Source organism: Crocodylus porosus, unplaced genomic scaffold, assembly GCF_001723895.1.
Source record: "Crocodylus porosus isolate Cpor-Errol unplaced genomic scaffold, CroPor_comp1, whole genome shotgun sequence".
Taxonomy (NCBI): Eukaryota; Metazoa; Chordata; order Crocodylia; family Crocodylidae; genus Crocodylus; species Crocodylus porosus.
In genome coordinates, this window is record NW_017728949.1 from 28,559,328 (window position 1) to 28,585,232 (window position 25,905).

Below are 25,905 nucleotides of genomic sequence, written 5' to 3' on the forward strand. Positions count from 1 at the left end.
TAATCTGTGTCATAAAATACACTTCTTGAGTTATAAGTTAATTATGTCTTCATTGCTCAGATGTATATTCCCTAAGCACAGCAGTTTTACCAAGTTGAGGAAATGATGATCTCTTTAATTTAGAAAACTTTTTTTTTTAAATAATTTCTTAATGTTTGACATGACCCTTCCTCTTAAGGAATGGGATATGAAGGACTCCACTGTTTCCCTATTACATAGTCATATGAAACAAATTTTTAGCCACTGTCTCGACTTTTTTGTTTCATTTTTTTGACCTAGTGGGTAATTACTAACTGATAAACATTTTGCATACATGCTTGAGCAGTCTGTATAGTTCTAGGATCTGCAGCCTGCCATGCAGCAACAACTTCTGCATGGAGCTGTCTCCTTCAAAGATAAACTGAGGTCCATCAGTACAGAGAAATCAAGGTCTTACAGCCCCTGAGTTCTTAGACATGCCTGTTGTATAATACTGGAACTCAGTAGGTGTGTGTACATGTGCTCTTTACTGCAGAGTAAACTAATTAGCTCTGCAGTAAAGCATCATTGTCTACACATGCAGCAGTATTATGAGGCAGTAAATATATAACTCTACCATAAGACAGGGGGGACAGTACTGTCTTATGGCGGAGTAATAAACTGCACCAAAACACATGTGTAGATGGTGACTGGGCAGGGGCCAGTCTCATTGCTGCCACCTAGCCACATGGCTCTCCATGTTCAGCACCCTTATGCCCTAGCAAGCCCCTCTACCACCCACCATGCCACCCAGAGCCCAGGACTAACCACCCCTGAACTTGTTGCTAGGCCAGGCCAGGCCAGCTCTACCCCAGCTCAAAGTGCTACTGTCCCAGAAGCACATGTAGACACTGCGCCCAGAAGTAGTGTACTCTGGCTCAAACAGCTCTGGAGTTTATTGCTTCATATTAATTGCTCGTGAAATTGCACCCAGCATGTCTCAAACTCCACTGCATGAGAGCACAGATTTTAATGGGAAGCACCATGCCTTAGTCAGCACAGACACAGCTGAAACCAAATTCTTCTTTAAAGTAGTGTGAGAATGATAGAGAAGATTTTGCTGCAGGGTAAAAGGGGATGAGTCCAGATAGACTTGAAGCCAGTAGGTGAACAGGAGGAAATGCACTGCACAATGACAAATACTCAGAACTGTAAATTTTTCCAAAATCCCCATGAAGATTAACATCAGAAAGTCCTTCATCTGAAATGCGTAACCTGTTTGCATCCATTCACTACTGACAAACATTATCCATTCTCCCATTGTACTCGGCCTTGGTGAGGCTGCAGCTGGAGTACTGCGTCTAGTTTTGGGCTCTGCAGTTCAAAAAGAATGTGAAGAAGCTTGAGAGAGTCCAGAGGAGAGCCATGCGCATAATCAGAGGTCAGGAAAACAGACCTTATGACGAGAGGCTGAGAGCCATGGGACTCTTCAGCCTGGAAAAGTGCAGGCTCAGGGGTGAACTGGTGGCTGCCTATAAGTTTATCAGGGGTCCTCACCAGGATCTGGGGGAACGTCTGTTCACCAGAGCGCCCCATAGGATGACAAGGTCAAATGGTCACAAACTCTTTCAAGACCGTTTCAGGCTGGACATAAGGAAAAACTTCTTTACAGTCTGAGACCCCAAGGTCTGAAATAGACTGCTGCCGGAGGTGGTTCAAGCACCTACTTTGAACTCCTTCAAGAGACATTTGGATGTTTATCTTGCTGGGATCCTATGACCCCTGCTGACTTCCTGCCCCTGGGGCAGGGGGCTGGACTTGATGATCTTCCGAGGTCCCTTCCAGACCTAATGTCTATGAAATCTACGAAAATATGCATTTCACATTAAGGATTTATGTTCTGTGTCTCTGCCAACCTGGGGCAGACCACCAAGAAGGCCCTGCTTGATCACTCCCATGGCACATGTATCAAATCCAGGAAACAAAGCAATATAGCTTCTTTAGAGCAGTGTTCAGTTCAGCCCCCAGCACTGCTATTATACTCTGTTTCTAGGGTACATTTAGTGGTATGTACTTAGGGCCTCTAAAGCAACTACTTTGCCTCATTTCTAGGATTTAGTACATGCAACTGAAAGCATATTGGCAATATGCATCTTGTAGGTGCTCTTGAGCTCAGTACAGAAGTGGCATAGACATGCCTTGTGTCTCCAAAAAAGTTTAGTTTTGTCAGTGAAGCTTGGGATACACATTATTTGTTAATGAAGCTTGGGGCACACTTTAAAGTACACAGCAAACAAGTCACTTAACTCCTATCCAAACCAAAATTGTATACCAAATAAGAGTAAATACTTACACACAAAACTAGTACATTTCTATATATTACATGTCTTCCCACTCCTGTCCTACTAATAAAAAAATACCCAAATTTCATAATTACCCTTAAATTCATATTAAAGCTAGTCCATTCAGCTAAAATTATATTATATAACTTCACAAACATTATAAGCTAGCTAGCAGAATTTAATCTGCTCAGAGTTTTTTCCCCCTCCCTCCCATTATATGTAAACATGCCCCCCATACACACACATATTTTACATTCAGTTTACCAGATGATTTTTTTTCCTTTTCCCTTGTAGAACAGAATGACAAAAACAGTGCCCTCATTAAACAGGAAATGTTGACGTTGCAGGATATGCTCAATACCTTAGACTACAAGAGAAAGGTTGGTAACGTGTCATTTGTGGTTTATTTGCTTTTTTCCCCCTTTTCCCACACTAAATAATCAAATTTACGGAAGCACTTGCACAAATTTAACTTCATAAAAAGCAGGTAAAAGTGATTCTGTATTCTAGATATACAGGGATTGTTGTAGTAGATACATGTGTGTTATCTGGCAAGTAGTTAAATAACTAATAATTTTAAAGAGCTTGATTAAGAGCATAAACCTGTGCACACCAGTTGGAGCTTAAGGGATAACCCATCAGCTCACAGGAGCCTCTTTGCATTGAGCTGGACTTATCCTTTTTTGTTTTCAAGTTGCAGCTTTTGCAGTCAGGAAAGCAGATAAACATAATCCTGTAACTACAAAACCAAGCATCATATCTCTGAATTCAGTTGTATGCAAACTGTTTGTTGTGAACATGACCAGATCAACTTCTTTGGTGATAAGGAAAACACTTCATTAGAGGTTATTTGTTTGGGTCAATACAGTTTGTCCATTTCGATGTATTTCTATGTGATATAGTCACAGTTAAAGAAAATGATATGAGACGCAATTTAGAGTTGTAGAAGGGAACTTTTGATCTTAACACTACCTGTAAATATCAGATTCTTAGAGTTGTTATGCATGTAATGAATACACTCCACAAAAATTACAAGTAAACAAATACATAGTTAATATTCAAGACTAATTTACATTGGGGTGAATCAGAGATTAAGAAGATCATAAGTAATATGAGCTAAGTACAACCACTGTCTCAGAAATTAAAATTAATTCATAAGCTTTAGAACATGACGCATGTAAATTCCTAGTCATGTGAACATACTGTTTCAAGACAGAGGCTTAATAACAGGATAAAGAATACTGCATAGCACACTAACCTATTTCATATTTTTCTAACATTAAATATTACGGTAATTGTTATAACTGAACTAATTTATAACTTTTGTATATGTCTTTTGTGGCCAGTTTGTAACACTTTCCCTATTCCTTTTAGGAAGTTCTCAGTAAAATAGTGCAGGTAATAGATGAAATTGACGTCTTGATGAACAACATGCTAATTGAAGAGCTCTTAGATTGGAAGAGGCGCCAGCAAATTGCCAGCATTGGAGGCCCTCTACATGGTGGGCTTGATCAACTCCAGAACTGGTAAACCTGCAGTTAATTTAAAATGTAATTGAAAACCACAGGAAGTCTGCTGCTTCACAGAAGCCCAGCACACATGTAAAAGACAGGGTCCCATCAGAGATGTTGTCATATGAGTTAGCTGAGCATACTCCTGTTATATTAGCAGCTAAGGAAGTAAATAACTAAAATGCAGTCAACTAACAAGAATAATTTGCTCTTTGAATTAATATCACTACAATATACTGCATAGAGATGAAACTTTTGCAGATGGTCAAACCAAAAGCAAACAAGTGTCCCAGATAAATGTCTCACAAGGGAGTTTTGTTTGAGTAAGAACTATGCTTACTGAGGTTGTCACTTCAAAATAGTGGGAGTTTTATTTGGGTAAGAACTAGGTAAAGATTTCATGCTTTGACTCACTGAGTGCCAAACTTGAAACAGTAGGTCATTCATTGCACTAAACAGGAGCTATCTGGGAGAAAATGCCCTATATTTGACAGCAACACAAATTTCAAAAGGAAGGTGTCACATCTACATTGCAAGTTACAAATACGAACATAAATTAAGTTTAACAATTATAACTGAAGCACAGAACATTGCTGCTGTGTTCACTACTTTCCAACAATGTTTTATTTCTTAGGAAGTTTCTGGCATAGAAGGAAAAAAGAAAGGAGGAGAAAATTACTTTAAAAATGAACAACTATGTTACCTGAATACCAAAAAGAATTTCATCCTTCTTCAGAAAATGTTTAGAAAAAATACGTATTTTATTTTGGTCAAAATAGCTTCTTTTATTTCGTTGAAGTATTTTTTCCAATTTATTTAAACCAACTCTTTCCGACGCTGTTTTAGGGAGCTATGCAAATTTGTGATGGATGACAGTAGGACAAATCCTAAAATCCTTTAGAGGCACAGGAGAATTATTAATTATTTTATACAGTTAATTATGTGAGGGGAGGATACTGTTCTAAGGGTCATGTAGGATTTCAGCCACACAAACCGTGTTAAAGTGAACTGTTAGCTAAGTGTGTTTGGGTTAAATTTTCGGTCATCCTCTTTATGTTGTTGAGATTGGCCATCTCATTTCCCTCATAACGCTTCCATGGGATAAAAATGTAATTCTCTTAAAGAACATGTCCTCCAAGAACACTAATCTACGGTGAAAAAATAGCATTTGCATGATTATAAACATTGTGTTAGATACATATTGCTTCCTGTACATCAAAAATAGACTCAAATTGGTGCAAATTATGCTTCTTGAGAACGTGCAAAGCAGAAAGGAGCAATTTGGTATATATATCCATGTAAATAGCAGCTAAGATCACGTTACCACAATAACACTAATAAACATCAATCAATACAGATGCTGATTTCTCTAACTAGGTCTTAAATTGCTTATTATAACACAATAGATTCTAATGCTAAGGAATGTGCCTTATTTTTGTTCTACAATAGTTTTACACTCTTGGCAGAGAGTCTTTTTCAAGTAAGAAGACAACTAGAAAAGCTTGAGGAGCTCCTGACTAAACTGACTTATGATGGGGATCCTATTCCACTGCAAAGACCTCAGATGCTGGAAAGAGTCAACTTCTTGCTCTACAGTCTTTTCCGGAAGTATGTAAACTATGGTAACTTGTATTATTTAAAATGCAGGAATAATTAAAATGAAGGGAGCAAAAAGGAGCATACCTGCAATGATTTTAGAATCTGATTTTCAGAGGGAGTGATCATCTCCAATTCTAACTAAAGCTGGAAAGAGCTGTGAGTGCTCAACAGCTTTGCTGGTTCAGCTTTAACATGTTAAGTTCTGGCTTTGGATAATGCAGACACAACTCCTATTGATTTCAGTGGGACTTGTCCACATGCCTCAGATAATAATGCCTGGTCTGCAACTAGGGAGTGCCAGTTTCTTCAGTGCCCCCCTCTTGACCATGGGACTGCCTCCTACAATCTCTCATTCCTTGTATTTGTTTCTTACGTAATATAAAAGTAAATACTTCATTGTTACTGTTTTGGCTGTGCTATGGATGTACCATGTGACTGAACCATTAACATATACCTAGGACTGGCTTGGTCTCTTTACAGAATTTAGCCATTTGTTTTTGAATGATGCCAAAAATATAAAAAGATTGTTGTATTTATTTTTATTGGAGTCAGTTTCATAGTGTATTTCCCTGCTTCATTTTTTGTTAAGATATTTTCCTGTGTATTTTAACTGGATGGGATAGCTCAGCACTATTTAATGCCTTTGTTTTTAATATAATCCATTAACCAATTTCTTGTAGAAATAACTCACAAACAGTAAACAGAAAGCTAGGAGCTGAATTTGGATGTACTTTTGCTGTTCCAGTGCACACAGGGAAATCTGCATCCATGATGAAAGCACTGTGTTTTTCTGTGGCTTTTTGAGTAGGTCTGTACATTTGTGTGTTTCTAACCATTTTATCTGTTTCCTTTCAAACTAGTTCATTTGTGGTTGAAAAGCAGCCCTGCATGCCAACCCACCCCCAGAGGCCAATGGTACTTAAAACTTTAATACAGTTCACTGTTAAATTAAGGTAAGTAGAGGAGGGTTATATAACAGTTCCAAAATTTAATAAAAACCAAATCAAATCCTAGAGAATATACTCAAACATAAATCCTATTGACTTCAGTGAGAGTTCTCTTATGTAAAATCTTACAGAGTACTAGACTGTACTACCCATGACAACATGTAGAGTAAGGCAGTATCGAGAGTGAGAAGATAACAGATTCTGTCCAGCAAGATCTTCAGAATTCTGCCCAGTCACAGTTTTAAGAATTCTTTTATTGAGTTATTGCTCTAGTGGCACGATAGACCAGGTAAATAACAATTAACACTGCACAAGCTTAGGTCTAACTTCAGGAGTACTTTAGCACATTAACAATATACCATGCTACATTTCTGGAGGCTCCCTGCATTTTTAACAACTCAGAGTCTGCTCCCTACAGCTTGTTACCTCCTCTGATAATAAAAACCAGGTGGCAGTGGAACTCACAGCAGAAGGAATAGAAAGAACAAAACCATCTGTGTCTGTGAGGTAGATGAACCCTTCACATCTGCTGTCATAGTGTTCCCCACAATGTTGCTGTAAGGATAAATGTATTTATAATCTAGTCCCTTGCTATTTTTTTCAATTTGTTTGCGGTTACAATGGAGGGAATGGTGTTTGTCCCTTGAACTAATGCATATCCTCTTCCTAAACTCAGGATCCTTCAAATTACTTTAATGCATCTCTAGATAAGTGGTCTTGTTTTCTTTAAAATAAGGTTTTTTAGAGACTTTTGGTCAGGGACTATCAGCCCTTTGGTGACTAATACCTTTATAAGAGTTTCTGGTTTTGATCATTCACACTTCTAATTTCCCAGGCTGCTAATTAAATTGCCTGAACTGAACTACCAGATCAGAGTGAAAGCAACTATTGACAAGTAAGTAACTTTGAAATAAAGATATACACTTGTCTGTTAAAGTAGGCAGGACTCAAAGTCCTATATTTGCTGGTCTCTGTGATTTGAAAGATGTGTTTTTTAAACCAAAGACCTACTAGGATAGCAAATAATTTTATTAAGTTCCAGTAATTTTATTAGGTTCCATAACTAGTGAAAGATTGTTTTTAGAGCTATTCTTTTTTTAAAAAACAACAACATATTTTGCTTCAAATTTAAAAAAAAATAAGTAACATCTCTATGGTGAAAATTTTTACAAGATTTATGTGAAACCTGATTGTCTCAGTTGGCAGCAGCAGATTCATACAAAAGCTTTTGTTAGCTTTTGAGTCATATGTTTGTCCCCTTTACGCAAACCAAAAACCTCAAAGGCAAAGCCATTTGCAACTGATGAGTTTTGGCTAGGTTCATAAATGAGCCCAGGTTCACTAAAAGTTTCTCATGCACAAGTGAACCTGACATGAGCTTGGGGTTTCATAAGAGATTTAAACATCTCCCTGAGTTTCCTGTACTTGAAGAAAGCTGGTTACACTGATTTATTAACACTGATTTATTAACACATTACAAATAACTTCTACGGTTCTGAGAGAATGGGAGCTTTAGGTATCTCAGTGGCTCTTCTCAGCAGAACTTTAGCCCTTCCACATATTACTATTTCTAACTGAATTTGTAACCAGTTAGTAGTATAACAATCCCTAAAATATGGTTTACACATACATACACTTTTTACTTCTGTTAATAATCCAGTTGATTTCAGTGAGTCAACTTCGGGCAGTACAGTTAAATATATATTTGGTGGACTGGTAATATATATTTAGCACAGGGGTGGATAAAATATGGCCCATGGCCCAGATTTGGCCTGCCAGGCACTTTCATCTGGTCCACAGGGCCCCACAACACTTTACATCCCACCCAGCCCTTCCGCCCATGAAGGTAGAAGTGAGGCGCTCATGTGTGCAACCCCCCTAACATACCCTACTGGGCCTTACTCCCAACCTCATGGACGGAAGGGCCCAGTCTGGCCAGCAGCTACTGGGTGGGGCTCCTTCTGCAGCTGGAAACTCTTTGCTCGGGGCAGCAGGTAGTGAAGTGGCAGGGCAGGTGGAGGCGGGGGTGGAGTTGCAGCTGAAGGGAAGCGGGAATGCAGCGTGGTGGAGCCTGCACCCAAAGGGGCAGCAGGAATGCAGAGCTCAGCTGGGCTGGGTGTGGATGTGTGGCATGTGAGGGAACTGGGGGAGGTAGTGATCCCCCATACACTCCCCCCAATGGAGTGCAGCCCCCACTGCCTCCAGGCCTACAGCTCCTGCACTCCCACGGGGAAAGCCCCGTGCTGGACTCTGCAGGGAAGCAGGGGCAAGGCCCCCTCCACTCCCACTAGAGTGCAGGGACCTGCACAGCAGGGAGTGGGGGAGGCAGCAGGCTCCAGTACAGGGCTTCCCCTGCTGCGAGTGCTGGAGCTGCAGGCACATGGTGGAAAGCCCCGGTGGTAGGGTAGCTCCACTCCTTCCCTCCACACAGTGCTGGCTGAAGCTGTGCCTTTGCTGGGCACGAGCACCCTGACCTCCCTGCCTGCTGCTGTTGCCAGGCAGTGGGGGCTGCACACCATGGGGAGAGTGTGTGTGAGGTCCCTACATCCCCCACCTTCCCTCAAACCCACATATGCACACCCTGCCCCCACAACTCCCATCAACATAGACATACAACCCAACATACCCCATGCCCCACTACACAGCCACAACCCTCCACACACACGCCCACATCCCACCATACATGCACACACTTTATTTTTGAGTCATGACAAATATTTTTTGTAATAAAATTAAAATATATTGTAGTAGGTGTTTGACTTCTAGTATATTATTTGGGTTTTTTCTGGTTCTAAGATGGCAACCCCCATGCCCAAAAGGAGTATTTGGGGGCAGGGGCAACAAAGTGAGGGACTTCCAGTGACAAAGGTCAGGGGTTATGGGGCAGGACTTCTGGTCGCAATGTGGTGACCAAGGGCAGAGCTACCTATGCAGCCCCCAACAGCTCGCCAAAACTTGTTAAGCAGCCCTCCATCTGAAATAATTGCCTACCCTTGATTTAGTAACTATAGCTGGTTAATTTAATTTTGTCTTTGCAGAGACAGAGGCAGACACTTAGCTGCCTTACTGAAATACTTCAGTATTCTTTCCTTATTTTTAATATTAATACAAGGTAGACATGACACCTAAATTTTTTTAACTAGTGTATTTAAAGCACTCTATTTGGGTGCCTTCAAGTCCTTTCGTAGCATTTGAAAAAGCAAGCTGTTGCAACTCTGAATTAGTCAGTAATAAGGTGCATTCTGCCCTGCCTTCTGCCTTCCTTCCATCTCTTTGTCCAATAGGACAAAGAGCGGATATTGCCTCCCCATGTTGCTGCTCTGTGCATGCCTTCTAGGTATTGTGCCCTACTGTACAGATGCCTGCATTTCCCTAAAACACACAGATGCAAACAGTTAGACAGAATGATGCATCTGGATGGGCACATGCAGTTCTGATAGTGAAAATTCTGGTGGGGGGGCACTTATTAAACCCTATCACTAATGACAATGTGTCCATGCTTCTGATAGAAGACCAATAGGGTGCATGAAATTTCAGCAGCCATTTCATTTTGGAGGTATTTCGGGCCGTTTTGGTGCCCTAAATACCAAATCTGAATCAAAACGGAAGGCTCCGATAAAGCTTTGAAATTAATCAGAAGGCACCGAAATGTTTCCAAAATATTTAGGAGAATTAAGAAGTTTTGAAGCCGGCCTGCAGGGAAACAAAAACTAAGAAGAGGGGGAGAAGGACTGTTCTGATACTGACATCTAGCTCCTGGTTAGATTCCCCAGCTCTGTGATCACTTCCCCCAGATCTCTAATCATTTCCCCAGTTCAGGCTCCTGATATGCGCCTGGGGTTTCAGCAGGCAGCACCAAGAAGACTGCAGTTGGCCCCAGCCTGCAGCACCAGCCTGCTGAAACCCCATGTGCAGATCCAGGGGCCTGTGCCCCCCCAGGAAAAACTGGGGGAATGATCAGAGAGCTGGGGAATCGAACCAGGGGCTAGGGAATCCCTGTTGCATGCCCTGGCTCTGCAGGGAGCAGAGATCTGTGCCAGGGTCTCCTCGCCATTGCTGCCTGCCCCAACACAGCCCCACATTGCCAGGCAGGCAGCGGTGGCAAGGAGACCCCAGCATGGATCTCTGCTCCCTGCAGAGCCAAGTCATGCAGCAGGGACCAGCAGGCTTTTTTGCTGCTCTGCACTGCTTCCCTGCCCCATGACCTGGCGTGACAGGGATCAGAGATCCATGCAGGGGTCTCCTTGCCTGCACGGAAGGCAGTGGCCCTTCCCTTCCCCCAAACAAGCCACTCATGGCCCTGTCCTGCTCTCCACTGGGGCCCCAAGCCTCCGGCCCCAAACCCCACCCAGCTCAGTAGGTAGGGCTGTGCGAAGATTCCCTTGCAGCCCAGTTGAAATAGATTCGGAGGAGATTTGGCTGAAACAGAACAGGACAATGATCCAAAACACCGAAACGAATCACTGTCCTCCAAAATGGCTGAATCTGAAACTGAATCAAAACACAGTCGTTTTGCACAGCCCTAAAGACCAAGTAACTAAAAAAAGAAGACCAACTCATAATTTAGTCTGTTTTCCTTGAATTACATTATACAGTGCAGGTATCTGTTAGATATACCCTGATTTAAAAGATCTTTTCTTTTTTTCCCTTTTTTTAAGGAACATTTCAACTGCCAGGTAAGAAAATTAAACTATGAAACTTCTTGAATTATTATTCATTATTTTTGTTGCTGCTGCTTACATTGTTGTGTTTTCTAGCAATCGTAGATTTGTTCTGTGTGGTACTCATGTCAAAGCTATGAATATGGATGAATCTGCAAATGGAAGTCTGTCTGTAGAATTTCGGCATTTGGTAAGTTTGCCAGTACTTACCAACTTTACTTATGCAATTTTACTCAAATCTCATCAGTTAACTGCCTTGTGAAAACAAAACAAAAAATATTTTGCTGAATGGATTTACCTAGAAGCATAGTCAGAGCCTGTTTCAAGCGTTAGGTATAGGTATTATGTGTATCGTACACAAAGCCAACACCCAAATACAAACTGCCTCGAAGCAAATTCTGGTTTTACTACCCATTTATAATGTAATTATTTGCTGTTTTGAGACAGAACAGCTGGCTTGAAGAAATATATTAATTTTCAAGGGATGTACACCACAAATAGATTATCACTATTCATATATACTAATGAAACCACTGTCACAAATATCACTAGTAAATACTTCTGTCTTCCAATTCCCTGAATATAAATCTTGTATTCTTTTCTTCAGCAACCCAAAGAAATGAAATCAAGTGCTGGAAGCAAAGGAAATGAGGTTAGTAAGAGGGTTTTTGTTTGTTTTATTTTCCATAGGATTTCTTTTGATGATTCAAAGTATTTTAGAATAAAATTTACTTGGTCTAAGCATCATATCGTAGCTATCAGTAAGTCTGTTAGCTTCCTAAATAATTAAGGATTTTATAAAATTAACAATAAACATTGATAATATGATAGGATAAATGATTTTTTCCAGAAATAAACAGTTCTTAGAAGTGATAATTAAAACCCTCAATTATGTACAACTACATTGTTATGTTAGAAAGTAGGAAATAGTAATCCAAATGAATAATTGGATATGTTCTACCAGAAGGAGACATGCCTTGAATGTCCTGAGTCCAACATTTACTTTTTTTTTAAAAAAAGCTGTTAAGGTTCTTATAAAACTAGAAACGAGAAATTATTCCACAAATCTTTTTGGTTCTTGCAGAAACTGTTCTTTTATAAGTATTCTCTAGGTGAAAATTCACAAATGGAGCAGGGGTACAATTGTATAAAGTCAGTGGAGTTGTGTCTAGCTCAACTAGAATTGATCTAGGTCTTAAAATGTTTATCTGAAGCTGGTTTTAGTGCTCCCTCTTGTGGTTAGATTAAATTGTGACAATTACAATCTATAGAATAGCAAACATTTAACAGTATGGTATACCTTCTGACGGTTGGGGGGAGTGTATATACTTCTTGACACATGCACGTGTCCATGATTTACAACATTGGAATGACTCCTTTCTAACAGTATCTTTTTTTTTTTAAATATCATATTGAAGCAAACACTGTATTATTTTAACTATGCTTATATTATAAAATCTATATCAGCCTGTTTAAGTGGTAACAACTTCCTAGCATGGGTGCAAATTCACTGGTAAAATGCTTAGACTATCTAACACATTCCTATCAAGGAAAGGGAATGAGCTCTCTTAATATCAGCTACATGTATACTAATATAAATGCATTCACATAAAGTGGTTGTATGAGTAAAACTGTACCGGTAAAAATTAAGGAAGGGAAATCATATTATGACAGACATAATTATGACAATACAAAAAAATGTATAGAAACCAGGCTCTGGTAACAGTGTTTAGGTACACAATGAAGTGATTAATATGGATAGTTTCAGGGAAATTCAAACCAAATAAGAGACATTTTTTACAGACTGGTGCTGAATTTGTGAATGGAATAATTCACATTTTGACTAGTAAGACTAAAACTCAGGAACTAGTTCTCTGTTACTTTGCACCTTACAAAGTAATTTGCACTAGCCTGAAGTGGATACAGAGAGTTGGGTATAAAATGGTACTTCTCTACTTTAGCAGTCTTTTACACTTGCTTTATACACTTTTTGCACAGATTATAACGTAAGGTAAAGTGCAATGGAGAATCCATCCTTCATAATTCTAACATTATTTTTGCTAATTGTTTCTCATGTACTATTACATGAGTTGAAGAACAGTTTATACAATCATAATTAGCACTAAAAATTACTATTTGAAAAATACCGACAGCAAAAGCTCTGTTATCCGGCACCCACGGGAAATGGGGGTTGCTGAATAACCAAATATGCTGGTTACCTGAGAGGCATCTTTACCTGGTTGGGCCACTGCGTCCAGTGCGCCAGGCTTTCACTCCCTAGCGTCAGTATGGCCCCACACAGGCTGCTTTGCACTAGGCCATGGCCCACAGTCGGTGAAGTGGGGACTCAGCAAACCTTGCCATGTCAACCAGCATGCCGGTTAGTAGAGCATGCCAGTTAATATAAGTGCCAGATAATACGGCTTTTACTGTATAAGAAAATAGAATTTTGATTTGTTTCAGGAGACTGTTCATCTTAAAATAAAAGCATTTAATAAACCTAAAATATGGTAACAAATACTAATCTTTCTACTAAAAATTCTTCTCAATCTACTTGCATATAGTTAGTCAAGCATTTTTGTCTCACGTACTATTGTTAAAATTATAGGTGCGCCGATACATCAGTCCGATATCGGATCGGCTCTGATGTAAAGAAAACTAACTGTATTGGAAATCAGCCTGATGTGGCCGATAATATGGCCGATAAATGCCCCATGCATGCGTGCAGCTGCAGCACAGCATGTAGGAAGCGAGAAGCATAGCTTGGCAGCATGGAGAGCTTCATGCAGTTGGTTAGTCTGTTGTGGAAAGGCGGGGGGGGGCAGGAAGGGACATGAGAGGGCAAATCAAGGCCCCTGTGGTGAGGGAAAGAGTGGGGCTAGGGCTGGGACTGGAGCAGGTGCTGCCCAGCCAGGGCGAGGTGAGGCACGGGATGGAGCCACGGCTCATCTGGGGGGCACGAGAGGTGGGGGCAGCTCCTGCTGTTCTGTGCCCCCAGATCTGTGCGTGGGGCAGGGTGGGCTGCCACTGCAGGCTGGGGCCAGGCCTCTGCAGGGCTGCTCCCAGTGGGGGCTGGGCCAGGCTGTGCTTGGGGTGGGGCGGGTCGCAGTGCTGGGAGCAGGATTGGGGGGGCAATGGCAAATTTTGGGGTGGCTGCAGTCTTCCCCACCTGTAACCCCCCTCCCAGTGCTGCTGCTGCTGCCTGCCTCTGGCTCAGCTTGCCAGGAAGAGCCTGGCGTAACCCCAGCCTGCAGTAGCACCCTGCCCTGCCCCACACAGATCAGGGGAGCACATGCCCCACATGCCCTCCTGGGGTGCACCCAGCAGTGGGAGCCACCTTCCTTCCTCACACCCTCTAGACAAGCCATGGCTCCATCCTGTACCCTGCCTCACCCCAGCTGGGCAGTACCTGCCCCAGCTCCAGCCCCACTGCCTCCCTCACCACAGGGGCCTCAATCTGCACCCCCACACACCATTTCCCTTCCCCCTCCTCTTCCACCACAACAGACTTACCAGCAGGACACTGCTCTTCAAGCTATCTGTCCACGTATCGGAAATCGGATCGGTAGTGGCCGAAATGCCTCCTTACAAATCAGATATCAGTATTAGCCCCGGAAATCTCTATTGGTGCACTCCTAATTAAAATGAAAAGATGTATTTTGTTTTGAGTTCGTGCAGCATTAGACACTGTGTACCTACAGTGTTTTATTCCTTCATGGCCACCCAATGCTCTCATTTTCTCCTATGGGCTTGGCTGCCAGAGCTTCCTGTATTTTTCATGATGCTTGCGGTCTCACCTTTGCTACCTGGAGGGTCATAACAGTCACGTGACTGTGGATGCTGTATAGGAGAGAGGCCATGAGGCATCCGAACTACAAATCTCTACATGATTTCATGTCAAGTTGACTCAAACTGAAACAGTTTTTGATTCATTTCAACAAATGAAAATGAAAGTGTTTTATTCAGGGATGTTGAAATGCTTTGTTATGATCAAAGATATCAAAATAAGACACTATTGTTATATCTCTATCTGTTTTTTACTTAGCTTTTTGTTTTGCAGAAGAATTTTTTATTTCAACATTTTTCCTGAGCTAGGACAATAACAACATTTCAAAGAAATAGTTTTGCATAGGACAAAAACACTGATCTTCACTCAGTTCCAGCATTATATAAGGTAGTTTTCAATTAAAATTCATAATATTCTTGCCAAGCAGATTTTCTTTTATTTAAAATAGTTTAAATAAAACTATTTTAAATAAAATAATTTTATACTAGTGTTGATTTATACTAGTGTTGACTCAAAATTATTAGTCTCTAATCATGCAGCTGGATCCATGTGAGTGGACCTGTATGCTAACAGAGTGCCCATTGCCTTGGTTAATCATGTCTTAAGTAGTGACCTGGCCACACATTCAATTAATGGTATTATAACATGAGGAATAATATGTGTTATAATTTTATGGCTGGTTCCTAGCACACCTTTAATTGAACATGTAGCCAGTGTCCCCAGCCTCCAGAGCACACCAGAGAGGAATGCAGGGAGCCAAGTGCAGGGAGAGCCCGGGATCATGATCCTAGGTTCCCCCTGCATCAGCAATATGGTATGATGGGATCTGATAATCAATCTCACAGTTGCACCTCCTGCCATGCACATGTGGCATGTCAAGAAATGCAATTGTTGAGATCCCACATGAGATCTCAACACACCTTTAATTTAACATCTATCAGGGGCCTAAGTTTGTCAATAAGTCTTGGATCCTGCAACTTTACGTGGTGGAAGCCTATGCCCAGACAGGGCCCACATGTTTGGAACAACTTGTTGGGTCAGGGCCTTATACTGGAATGCTCTACTCCCAGTTTGTACACCATTTGTTGGAGCATAAGTTTGGATTTAGCTACAGATGCTGTACATTTATCTTGTTTATAGAAGGGCCTCTCCTATTTCATTCAGATTCATTCAGATCTTCTCCCTTTTCACAGTATAATGGGAAATAAGTGAACCCTGACTGCATGAAATGGAGGATTATTTAGAAGACATACAGTGTGTTTCTTCAACGTTGCAAGATACTCTCTGACAGTTTTCTGAGCCAAGTGCCCTCTCAGGACTAATATTTATTACTAACCCCCAGCATTCACAATCCATGCATTACTCCTCTGCAATTACATTATTTTTAAAAATCTTGGGATTATCATAGGCAATCAAGTTTGGTTATTTTTATTTGCTCTCTGACTTTTTAGCCTTTAAGGTTTACGTTATTCACATATTTTGTCTGGTTTGAAGTCACAGCCATACTGCCAGTAGACAACTACTGCCCTTATTATTGTTGACCACACTGGGGAAAAATCAGAAGCAACAGAAGCAGAATAACTCAAGGTAAAAATCCTTGTGATTTGTCCAGGACTGCAGTAGCTGCCAAATTTCTACCAATTTCTACCCTTTTACGAATACAGACCTTCCTCACCAAGTATGTCTGTGGAAGAGTTTTGCAGATTTGCAGTTTAAAACACATATAGTTATTCTCACTCTGTACTGGGAACTAGAATTAAGCATTTTTGGTTAACAGAAGGAGCCACTTGTCAGCATTCCAGGCTGAAAGAGCGATTGAAAAAATATGATAAGGCTACGGGAAGGAGCAGAAAAAATCCTTCTCATTTAGGCCTTAAAACTGGTAGCACAAGCATTCTGTTTGATTATTACAGCTTGTTCTTTGCTTCACACTACTGCTGATCCTGGGGCCCCAAGGAAATGAGACAGTGCAGCTGTGTGGTATATTGAGTAAGTAAACAGAATCTCTCCTGCGTAAGGTGGAGGCAGGGGAGCATATTTTCAATGGTATTTAGGTACCTAAAGATGCAGCTAGGCTCTTAGTGAGGTTTTCAAAGTACATATGGACTTAAATTGCTTAAGCACTTTTGGAAAACACCCCTAGGCACCTATCTGCATCATTAGGTGCCTAAACACTTTGGAAAATTTGTCCCAGAGGCAGAGAAATCTTTTACTTATTAATTAGTTTTTCCATTTTAGTTCAGTGTATATTAAACCTTTGGGCTTAATAAATATTGTTCAAGGAGGTTTCATAGAAGTGGTTTACATCTGAGTTAAATGAGAGTGGCATTTATTTGGAGCTGAATTTACAACATCAGCTGCAAACTCAGTAACACTGTTCCTTCATGGTTTAATGACGTATAAAGGCAACATCATAAATTTATTTTTGTCTTGTTTTCATTTTTGAAACAATGCTCCTCCTAGTCTCCTCCTCCCTGCTCCCTCCCTCCCTCCCCTACAAAGCTGGGGTTATTCCAGCGAAAGATTATACTAGGAATTGTAAAATTTGGCAGTCGTAGAAGAAAGCCAGCATTAGAAGAAGCTCAAACCTGATCTGCAGCTTTTGCAATCCCCAACTGAACGTGAGATTGTAATTCTGCCCCTGCAGGTCTATAGAAAAACTGAAGAGAAAGTGAGCAAGGAAACCATCTTTACTTGGTCTGTAAAGGGATGCATTCCCTGTACACAGATTATTTGTTCTTGCTCCTTTCAGGGAGCAAATCATCTGAAAAATGTAGAAGACCAGGGCAAAGCCATAACCATGGTACTTTTTTACTGGCAGAGGAAATTCAGTATGCTGCAATTCAAGATGTACCAGCTCTATGCATGGAAGAGACTAAGAGCATGCATTCACTAGGTATATGCAGCAGCCAGTGGAGAGTTTGTGCCTGAGGTACAGCCTGTCCCTGCATCCAAGCTGATGCAGGAGGGCTCCTGACATCTGTTCATGCAATATGTACAATGTAGTCCTAAACACAAGAGGAGCTCGTGGACAGCAGAGAGACTGAGGGTTGCAGCTCAGGATTACCAAGCCTGAGAGGTTGTAGACCCAAACTTCCAAAGACTGACAGAATCTTTTAAGAAATCCGAATCCGTGTTTTACATTACATCAACCAGGAAAGCAGCTTTTTTAAAAAACAAAACAAAATATGGGTTACATAAACACAGTTATTTTTGTTACTTTATGAAAGTATAACACATTTAAAACAGTCTTTCTTGATGACTTCAGAAAACCACAAGAATTCTAGACAGAATTTAAGGTCTTAAGCCCTTTTCTCTCTTAAAAAAGTTTCCACTGCTAAGTAATTCAATAGATGTATTTTCTTTCAGCATTGTATTTTCTCTGAGCAGTTTGGTTAATAATTAAGGTGCCAAAACAGTTTTAAATGTCAGCTGTGTGTTCACAATTGAATAAACTGTTTGCTCCCTCAGGGCCCTCATATGGTAACTGAAGAGCTGCACTCCATCAGCTTTGAAACTCAAGTCTGTCTATATGGATTAACCATAGATTTGGAAGTGAGTTTTTTGTTTTTTTATTTTATTTCATTTTTTTATTTCAGACCAAGACAATATCTGTTGCTTGTAAAATTTCCACAGTTTATGGAAAGAAGACACCTTTTTTTACATCTTTAGTTCAAAAACACAAATACTTATTTTTGTTTTAACTCTGATTTGCTAGGTACACTTTACCTAGGGATAGCATAGATACATCTTGTTCAGCAGAGAAATCAATGGCAGCCGAACTGAGCAATAAAGTCAATGGCAGTTTCCTCTGATTTCAGTAGAAGCAGATTGGGATCCTCCAAGCAGCACCAAAGCACACAAAAGCTTTAGGAGCATATGATGCACTATGCCTATAGATACTACTGAACTTCAACATTCACTGGGTTCCTGAGAAAGTATCTACTGGAACACAGATGAAAAATAAGCCAATGTTAATACCTCACTAGATTTGTTTCGGGAATACAGGGAAAGGAAGAGCTAATGATAAGATTATTACAATGTTTTTAATATTACTTATATAATTTTACTTGTTATAACTAATACATGCTCCAGCAATTGCCATGTTTGCCACATTTTGCAACACTCACATTCTTTATTTCTTCTTTTCACCAGACAAGCTCTTTGCCCGTGGTGATGATTTCCAATGTCAGTCAGTTACCTAATGCTTGGGCTTCTATTATTTGGTATAACTTGTCAACAAATGATCCTCAGGTAAGTCTTTAAATCCAAAACACGACCTTCCTATACCTTTCCAATCTCCATTATCCACTTAGAAAACACATCCATTGAGGGGAAAAAAAGGGTTTTTTTTCATTATTTCTGATACTTCTAGGAAAAATTAGCCATGTTTTCCATACATACCTTGTAAGTTATCCATACTCCCATGTATAATAAAACCAAGTTTACATGGGGGAATTGGCTGGCTCTTTGGATCATGATAGAATGCCCTTTTCTCTTCAGTTGATAGTTCATATGTGACTTTGGTCAATACTGATTTGAAACTGTCACCATTTTCTTCCTATATTTTGGTTTGTGTGAAGTGACTTAATAGTAGTGTCTGATCAGTTCATAGGGGGCAAGTCACTAATGGCACTAAAAATTTGTCTTGGTAAAGAGGGCAGTGCTGGAATGGGCTTGTAGATTTAAGTACCCTTTTATTCACTCAGTATGGTTTCCCTAAAAGTTGGGCAGAAAGTGGAAGGTTGTATATGGAAATCTTACAGTCCTGCATCTATCAGAAACAGATTTCTTGCCCTTGCTACTCTGATTAGAAACAGTTCCAGACACTCACAGCACAGACAGTTAAAAAGCTCCCAAGTTCTGTGGCCAATTTATACCTTTTTGTTTTGGTGTCAACACTACTATTAACATACAAAGTTATTTTCCTTTCATAGTTATAAGCAAGGCCATATCCAAGGTTTAGGTTCTTTGTTTTTAACCCACACATGCTGCTTAACAAAAAGTCTTATGAAAATAGTCATTAGTGGGTGCATCTACACAAGATACTTTACTGCACATTAAAGCTAATTATTGCACAGTAAGCATCCACGTATAGGCCTGCAAATGCAAGTAGCAAATTTACTCAAGATTAGTAACTTCACAGTAGTGCACGTGCTCCTGGTAGGCCAGGCAGCAGGGGTGGGAGATTGCTCCCTGCCCCTGGGAGCTGCCTGGTGCCAGGGCAGACTCCACCACTGGAGCCCAGGCAGGGACAATGTTCCTCTGCCCTGGCAGCAAGGATTTCTAAGAGAGAGCTGTCTCCTGGTCCCTGGGCGAACACCCAGGGGAGCCTAGTGTTCCCCCTGGCTGCTGGAGAGACCAGTTGCAGGGCCACAGGGAGTAGAAGCAGTCTGCTGCTAGAAGCAGCAAATCTGCTCCCACATCCCTGTGTGTGTAGACATGTGCCCAGGAGTGTTTACTCTCGAGTAGTTTACTTGAGAATAAACTGCTCCCAGATTTTTTGCACATGTAGATGCACCCAGTATGTTCTAGCCCAGTGGTGCTCAAGCTTTTAGCCCTGTGAGTGGTACAGGGCCAATTGAATGGTACAGGGCCAGTCCATAGGCCAGATCAAGCTTCACATGCTGGGATTGGACCCTGTGCTGCCTCTGTCCAGCCCCAGATGCCCAGATAGGGCTTCATCTGTCATCATATTGCCCGTGCTTCCTGAGATCAGGCTCTGTACTGCCCTATATGCCCAATCTAGTGCCCAGGGCTCCCCATGGGTCCAAAGCAGCAGCACTGCTCCCCTGCTGCCAATTTTTCAAACCCATGCGGAGCCCCACAAGCTGGATGACATAATGCTGGGAGCCAGATCTGGCCTACAGGCCAGGGGTTCTAGGCGTATGCTTAATGGAATCAATTTTAAAACAAAACAAAAAAACCCCCTAATATTAGCCAAAGAATTCAACATTGTAAACGATATAAAGCATCTAAAAGGTTAGTTACTACAGCTGGCATACTGAAATTTTGTTTATTCCAGGTTAAATATTGCCTTGTGAGAACATCTGCACTTAGTGGTTAGCTTTTCAGCTGAGTTATCTTAAGTCTCAGAAAATGGTGCTTTTAAAGTACATCTGAATTTCTTTTGCAGTCTGGGGCTTCCATTATTTCACAGAGTGACTCACAATGTATAAATAAAGTATTAATTCTATTTCAGAACTTGTCTTTCTTTAACAATCCTCCTGCTGCCACTTTGAGTCAGCTCCTGGAAGTACTAAGCTGGCAGTTTTCATCATATGTTGGTCGTGGACTTAATTCTGAGCAGCTCAGTATGCTGGCAGAGAAACTGATGGGTAAGAAACCAGGAAACTATGAAAGCCATTCTCTTTCCATTTTGCTCTAAATATTAAACCTGACAGGCTAAACTCTGTCCACATGCAAGTCAAAAACTGAGTCTGAAATTTCCCTCAGGTCCCCAACTGTTGAGCTAATTCTAATTCAGGTTGTAAATACATACATTGAGCTCCAGCAATCAGTAGTCACAGGTGACCATTTTTCCATGAAACCTCTACTTTCCAGCATTTAGCTTATCAGTGTCAACACATATTAAAATATTTTGAAGACAATAATACACATCAACTTATTCATGATCAACCGTTCATAGAGAGCTCATAAACTTTTAAACTACTAACATAAATTAAAGGGAGTCAGAGTTGCATTAAACCCCAGCTAACTTTCTTAACAAATCTGTTAGGACATAAAAAGAAAAAAGAAACCTAGTTTTTGTAGTTTAAAAAAAAACACAAGATTCTTTTTAATTCTGGGCCCTTGTTTCCTGAGTGTAGGGTGGAGTCACTCCTACTATGCTGATGGAGCACCTGTGTAGACAGGAAGTGGTAGGGTTGTACAGATAATAGCAAACCTTTAAGTGGCAGGAGAGAGAAGCAAATATCTGCCTGCCTGTTCTTCAGAAGAGTACAGGCTCTGAACAAAGCTGATAGAGTTAGAGAACTTGTTTTTTCTGTACATAAGTGGAGATAGTTAAGATGTTGACAAACGGGTTCTTTGGCTAAATTCTCCTGGAAGCTGTGAGAATGAGGAGATTTCTAAGGCTTAAAAAGGTGTAACCATATAATTAAAGCTGGAAATTAGTTGCTGAGTATAAGGAAATCTGGAGCTAGAACAAGGAGATACTCATCAGTAGATTAATAATAATAAAAAGTTAGCATGGTTAAGGCATGGTTAGCCAACAGTACATAAGCAAATGCTGCAGCCAGCACTGTATCTGACCACTAAAGGTATGTGAAGCAGGCCCTATTCAATATGGATTCGGATTTGGATTCTGCCCAAATCAGAGACAGTGATGGATTCATTGATTCAGATCACCGTTCCCGATTCGATTCGGCCGAATCTGAAGATTCAGTGCTGATTTGGAGAATCAGTGATTTGGGCACAGACACAGCTTTAAAAGTTTTTTCTACATACCTTAAGGTAGCAGGCACAGCTTATGATTGCTGCAATGCTGGGGCACATGAAGCATCCCACAGGAGAGCGGGGGGGCCCTCCATGTGCTTGGCAGCAAACCTGGAAGTAGACAGGAAATACTTCCAGTTCACTTCCACATCTGCTGGGGAGCATGCTGGGGAGCCTCCCCAGCTCGGCGATCAGCCACAGGGGGAGCCTGGGTGTTCCCCTCACCTCCCCCCCGACCCAGGAGGCACCCAGTCACCAAGCCAGGGTGCCCCCCCCGCGCACTCCCTGACAGACCCGGAAGTGGACTGGAAGTGATTATGGTCCACTTCTGGGTCTGCTGCTGAACGCACTGAGAAACCCCCACATCCCTGTGGAATGCTCCATTCACCCCACCAGCACAGCATTCATGAGCCGCCTGATACCTTGAGGTACGCAGAAAAAACATTTCAAGTTGCATCTGTGTCTGAACCGCCAAATCTTTCTGAATCTCTCCGAATCGATTTGGAGGGTTCTGTTTTGATTTGGAAAGATCAAAGGGTTCTCCGATACGATTCAGATTTGGAGATTCAGCCACCGAATCGGGCCAAATCTCTGCTGAATTGAATCGGGGACCGAAGCTTATCACAGCCCTACTGACCACCTTTGACTGCCACCATGAATGCCCAGGTACTCATCCACAGCTCAGTCAAGTAAGGGTAACCTATTGCATGAACTCAGAGCAGGGCTTGAATGCATGCCTCCATAGTTATAGCAATATGCCTTAACTGCCCTGGCATAGAACTTTATTTCTTAGCATTAATCAAGAAGTAAATTAGTAAGGACATATGTATCAGAAAAAAAATTACTACAAATTTGAACAGAAAAGCTCAAGACAGGAGGAAACTGATGAGATTTGGACATAAGGGACATGGTTTATATGGCAATGTAGAACAGAAGTCCAAAATTGTTTAAGGTGTAGTTGGGACGATCAAACTGCAGGTCCAGGTACAGACTAATTTGGCTTGTGATATTATTCTGTTCAATGTCATGTATAATACAAATGTTTTTATACTGATGCATAACAAACACATTGATTTCAAGAACTTTGTACAAATTGACTCGCATTTCTTTTTAAATTTTAGGGCAACAAACTAGTTACAGTGATTATCAACTATCCTGGGGAAAGTTCTGCAAGGTATGGTTGTGAAAAGAAAATTAAAGTGCTCTTTAAGTGCTTGAATGAAGGTCTGATCCTACCTGATTAATCTCAGGCTCCTGATAGACATTAATATAATCACAAGATTAGGATCCAAGGAATGTTATGCCCATTCCCCAAAATCATGCAATCTGTCATGCCAGTCATGCATGGCAGGACACATGATCTTAGGGGTTGGGCAGTTCCTCAGATCCAAATCATGAGACTGATGGCATACAGGGATCTCAGCATTCTGGTTGTTGGGAAGGGGCTCCCCATGTTCTGGTGGCTGATACCCAAGATCAGGCAAGAAACAGCCCAGAGTTCTCAACTGGGGTGCAGGGCTCCCTCCTACCCAATCCTGAAGGCAGGGCTCCCTATGTCCCTGCATATTTCCAGCCTTGCTGTGCAGCCTGTGTGCAGGGTAAAGGGCACAGCATTTGAAACTGCTGGGGTGGGAAAGTCCATCACCTCCCCCCTGTGTCCAGCACGTTTCCTGCCTTGCCCTGCAGCTCATGTGTAGGTACAAGTCAAGGCATATAAAAGTGCCAGATGCAGGGGAACTGATGGGCTCCCCTTCACACCCAGTATGTTTCTTGCCTTGCTTTGTAGCTCATATGTGAGGTGGAGGACAAGGCTTTTAATAGTGGAGAGCACTGGGGAGTCCATCTGCTTCCCATGTGCTTGGCACATTTCCTGTCTTGCCCTGCACCCCACGTCTTGTCAAGCCATGGCAAGGCAGACCATGCCACATGTTCACATTAAAATGCTAGACAAACCAGCCACGAAGATGCTTCACACTAAATCCTTATGGCTAGTTTGCAACTTTACATCATCATAAATTAGTTGAATATGTGGCATGTTGCCATTAATCACATAATAAATACAACATCTGTCCCAGTAACAAATCTCTTAACTGAAAGCTAAAGGGCAAGACCTGACATCACAATGGGCTGCCCTTATCAGGATTTCCAGGCCCAGGGTTCTTACATTAATTCTAAAATATTACTTGATGGAAAGAACAAATGGAGTTTCTTAAAGTAAAAAGGCTGGGTGAGATGAGTTTGTATCCTAAACCAGGGTTGATGCTAGAGGTGCAATGATATATCGGTCCAAATCACATCAGCACCGAGAAAAGGAAAACTGACATTATCAGCAATAAGCTTTTTTTGGCTGATGTGGCCAGTAATGTTGCCAGTAAATGCCACGTGCATCTGCAGCCTGCACACAGCCAGCCCAGCAGCTTGCAGAGCAGTATGCAGGTGGTAAGTCTGTTGGGGGGAAACGGGGAGGGGAGGAAGGTGGGGCAGGGGCAGATCCAGGCCCCTGCAGTGAGGAAGGGACTGGGGCTGGGGCTAGGGCAGATGCTGCCCAGCCAAGGCAGGGTACCGGACAAAGTACCCTGAGCGGGGGCTGTGGGGCACACAGAGAGGAGGGTGGATCCCATTGCTACACATACCCCAGGGGAGCCATGGGGGGGTGGCCCCCTGATCTGTGTATGGGTAAAGGCAGGCTGTTGCTGTGGGCTGCCCCAGGGGGCGTGGGGCTCTTCCCAGCATGGGGACTGGGGCTGAGCAAGGGCTGCACTCATGGCAGGCTATGACAGCATTGGGATGGAGGGCTACAGTGAATTCTGGGGTGGCTACAGCCCACCCTATAGCCCGCCTCCACACCCCAGTGCAGCCCCAGCCCAAACCCCCTACCAGGAAGAACCTGGCACTGCCTCCAGCCCCAGCCCACAGCAGCAGCCTGGCCTCACCCCGCACACAGATCAGGGGAACACACACCCTGCTTCTGCCTGTGCCCCTCAGACGAGTCTCTCATGGCTCCGTGTTACACCCTGCCCCAGCTGGGCAGCACCTCTCTCTGTCCCAGCCCCACTCCTTCCCTAACCACAGGGGCCTTGATCTGCCCCCATATCCCTTCCCTCCCCCCCCACCAGACTTACCAGCCAGACTCTGCTCTCCAAGTTGCCAGGCTGCATATCAGATTGGTATCAGCCAATCCAGCTCGTTAATAATCAGCCATCGGTATTGGCCCCAAAAATTTTTATCGGTGTACCCTTAGTTGATGCCTATTTACTCCACGTAACAGTCATCAATATATAATCGGTGACTTGGACATTAGCCGGTCAGCTTATCTGAATCTTCCTGGTACATTCCAGTCAGCTAATAACTTATTTAAATGAACCTCATATCACTGATTTGAGCCAGACCCTGACCATCATTTAAGAGGTTATATATGGATTCTGTTAATAAAGGGCACAGTAAATTCCAAATACTGTGTGACCTAAAGCAGAGCTACTTGAAAAACTGACAGGATCTAAGTCTATTAATATATCTAAGTTACTTTGGTGTAAATCAGACAAAATACTGACCATATTCATAATACTTGCTCATTATTTAAAATATAATTGAAAATTCTTGTAAGGAAAGTCCAGCTTGTCCCATGTGCTGTGCAGTCTTGAC

General features: G+C 41.9%; 1 protein-coding gene across 2 annotated transcripts in view; it reads left to right on the plus strand.

Annotated features, from left to right (window-relative positions):
* STAT4 (signal transducer and activator of transcription 4) overlaps positions 1–25,905 on the plus strand; it is a 72,680-nt gene that overhangs the window by 39,186 nt on the left and 7,589 nt on the right. For both annotated transcript variants that reach the window (XM_019554599.1, XM_019554598.1), the window contains exons 6-17: positions 2,595–2,680; positions 3,675–3,826; positions 5,261–5,419; positions 6,271–6,363; positions 7,193–7,252; positions 11,016–11,033; positions 11,115–11,208; positions 11,626–11,670; positions 18,277–18,360; positions 18,961–19,059; positions 21,008–21,143; positions 23,385–23,437. In XM_019554599.1, the coding sequence (XP_019410144.1) occupies positions 2,595–2,680; positions 3,675–3,826; positions 5,261–5,419; positions 6,271–6,363; positions 7,193–7,252; positions 11,016–11,033; positions 11,115–11,208; positions 11,626–11,670; positions 18,277–18,360; positions 18,961–19,059; positions 21,008–21,143; positions 23,385–23,437 (1,079 nt within the window). The remainder of the gene's footprint in view (positions 1–2,594; positions 2,681–3,674; positions 3,827–5,260; positions 5,420–6,270; positions 6,364–7,192; positions 7,253–11,015; positions 11,034–11,114; positions 11,209–11,625; positions 11,671–18,276; positions 18,361–18,960; positions 19,060–21,007; positions 21,144–23,384; positions 23,438–25,905) is intronic.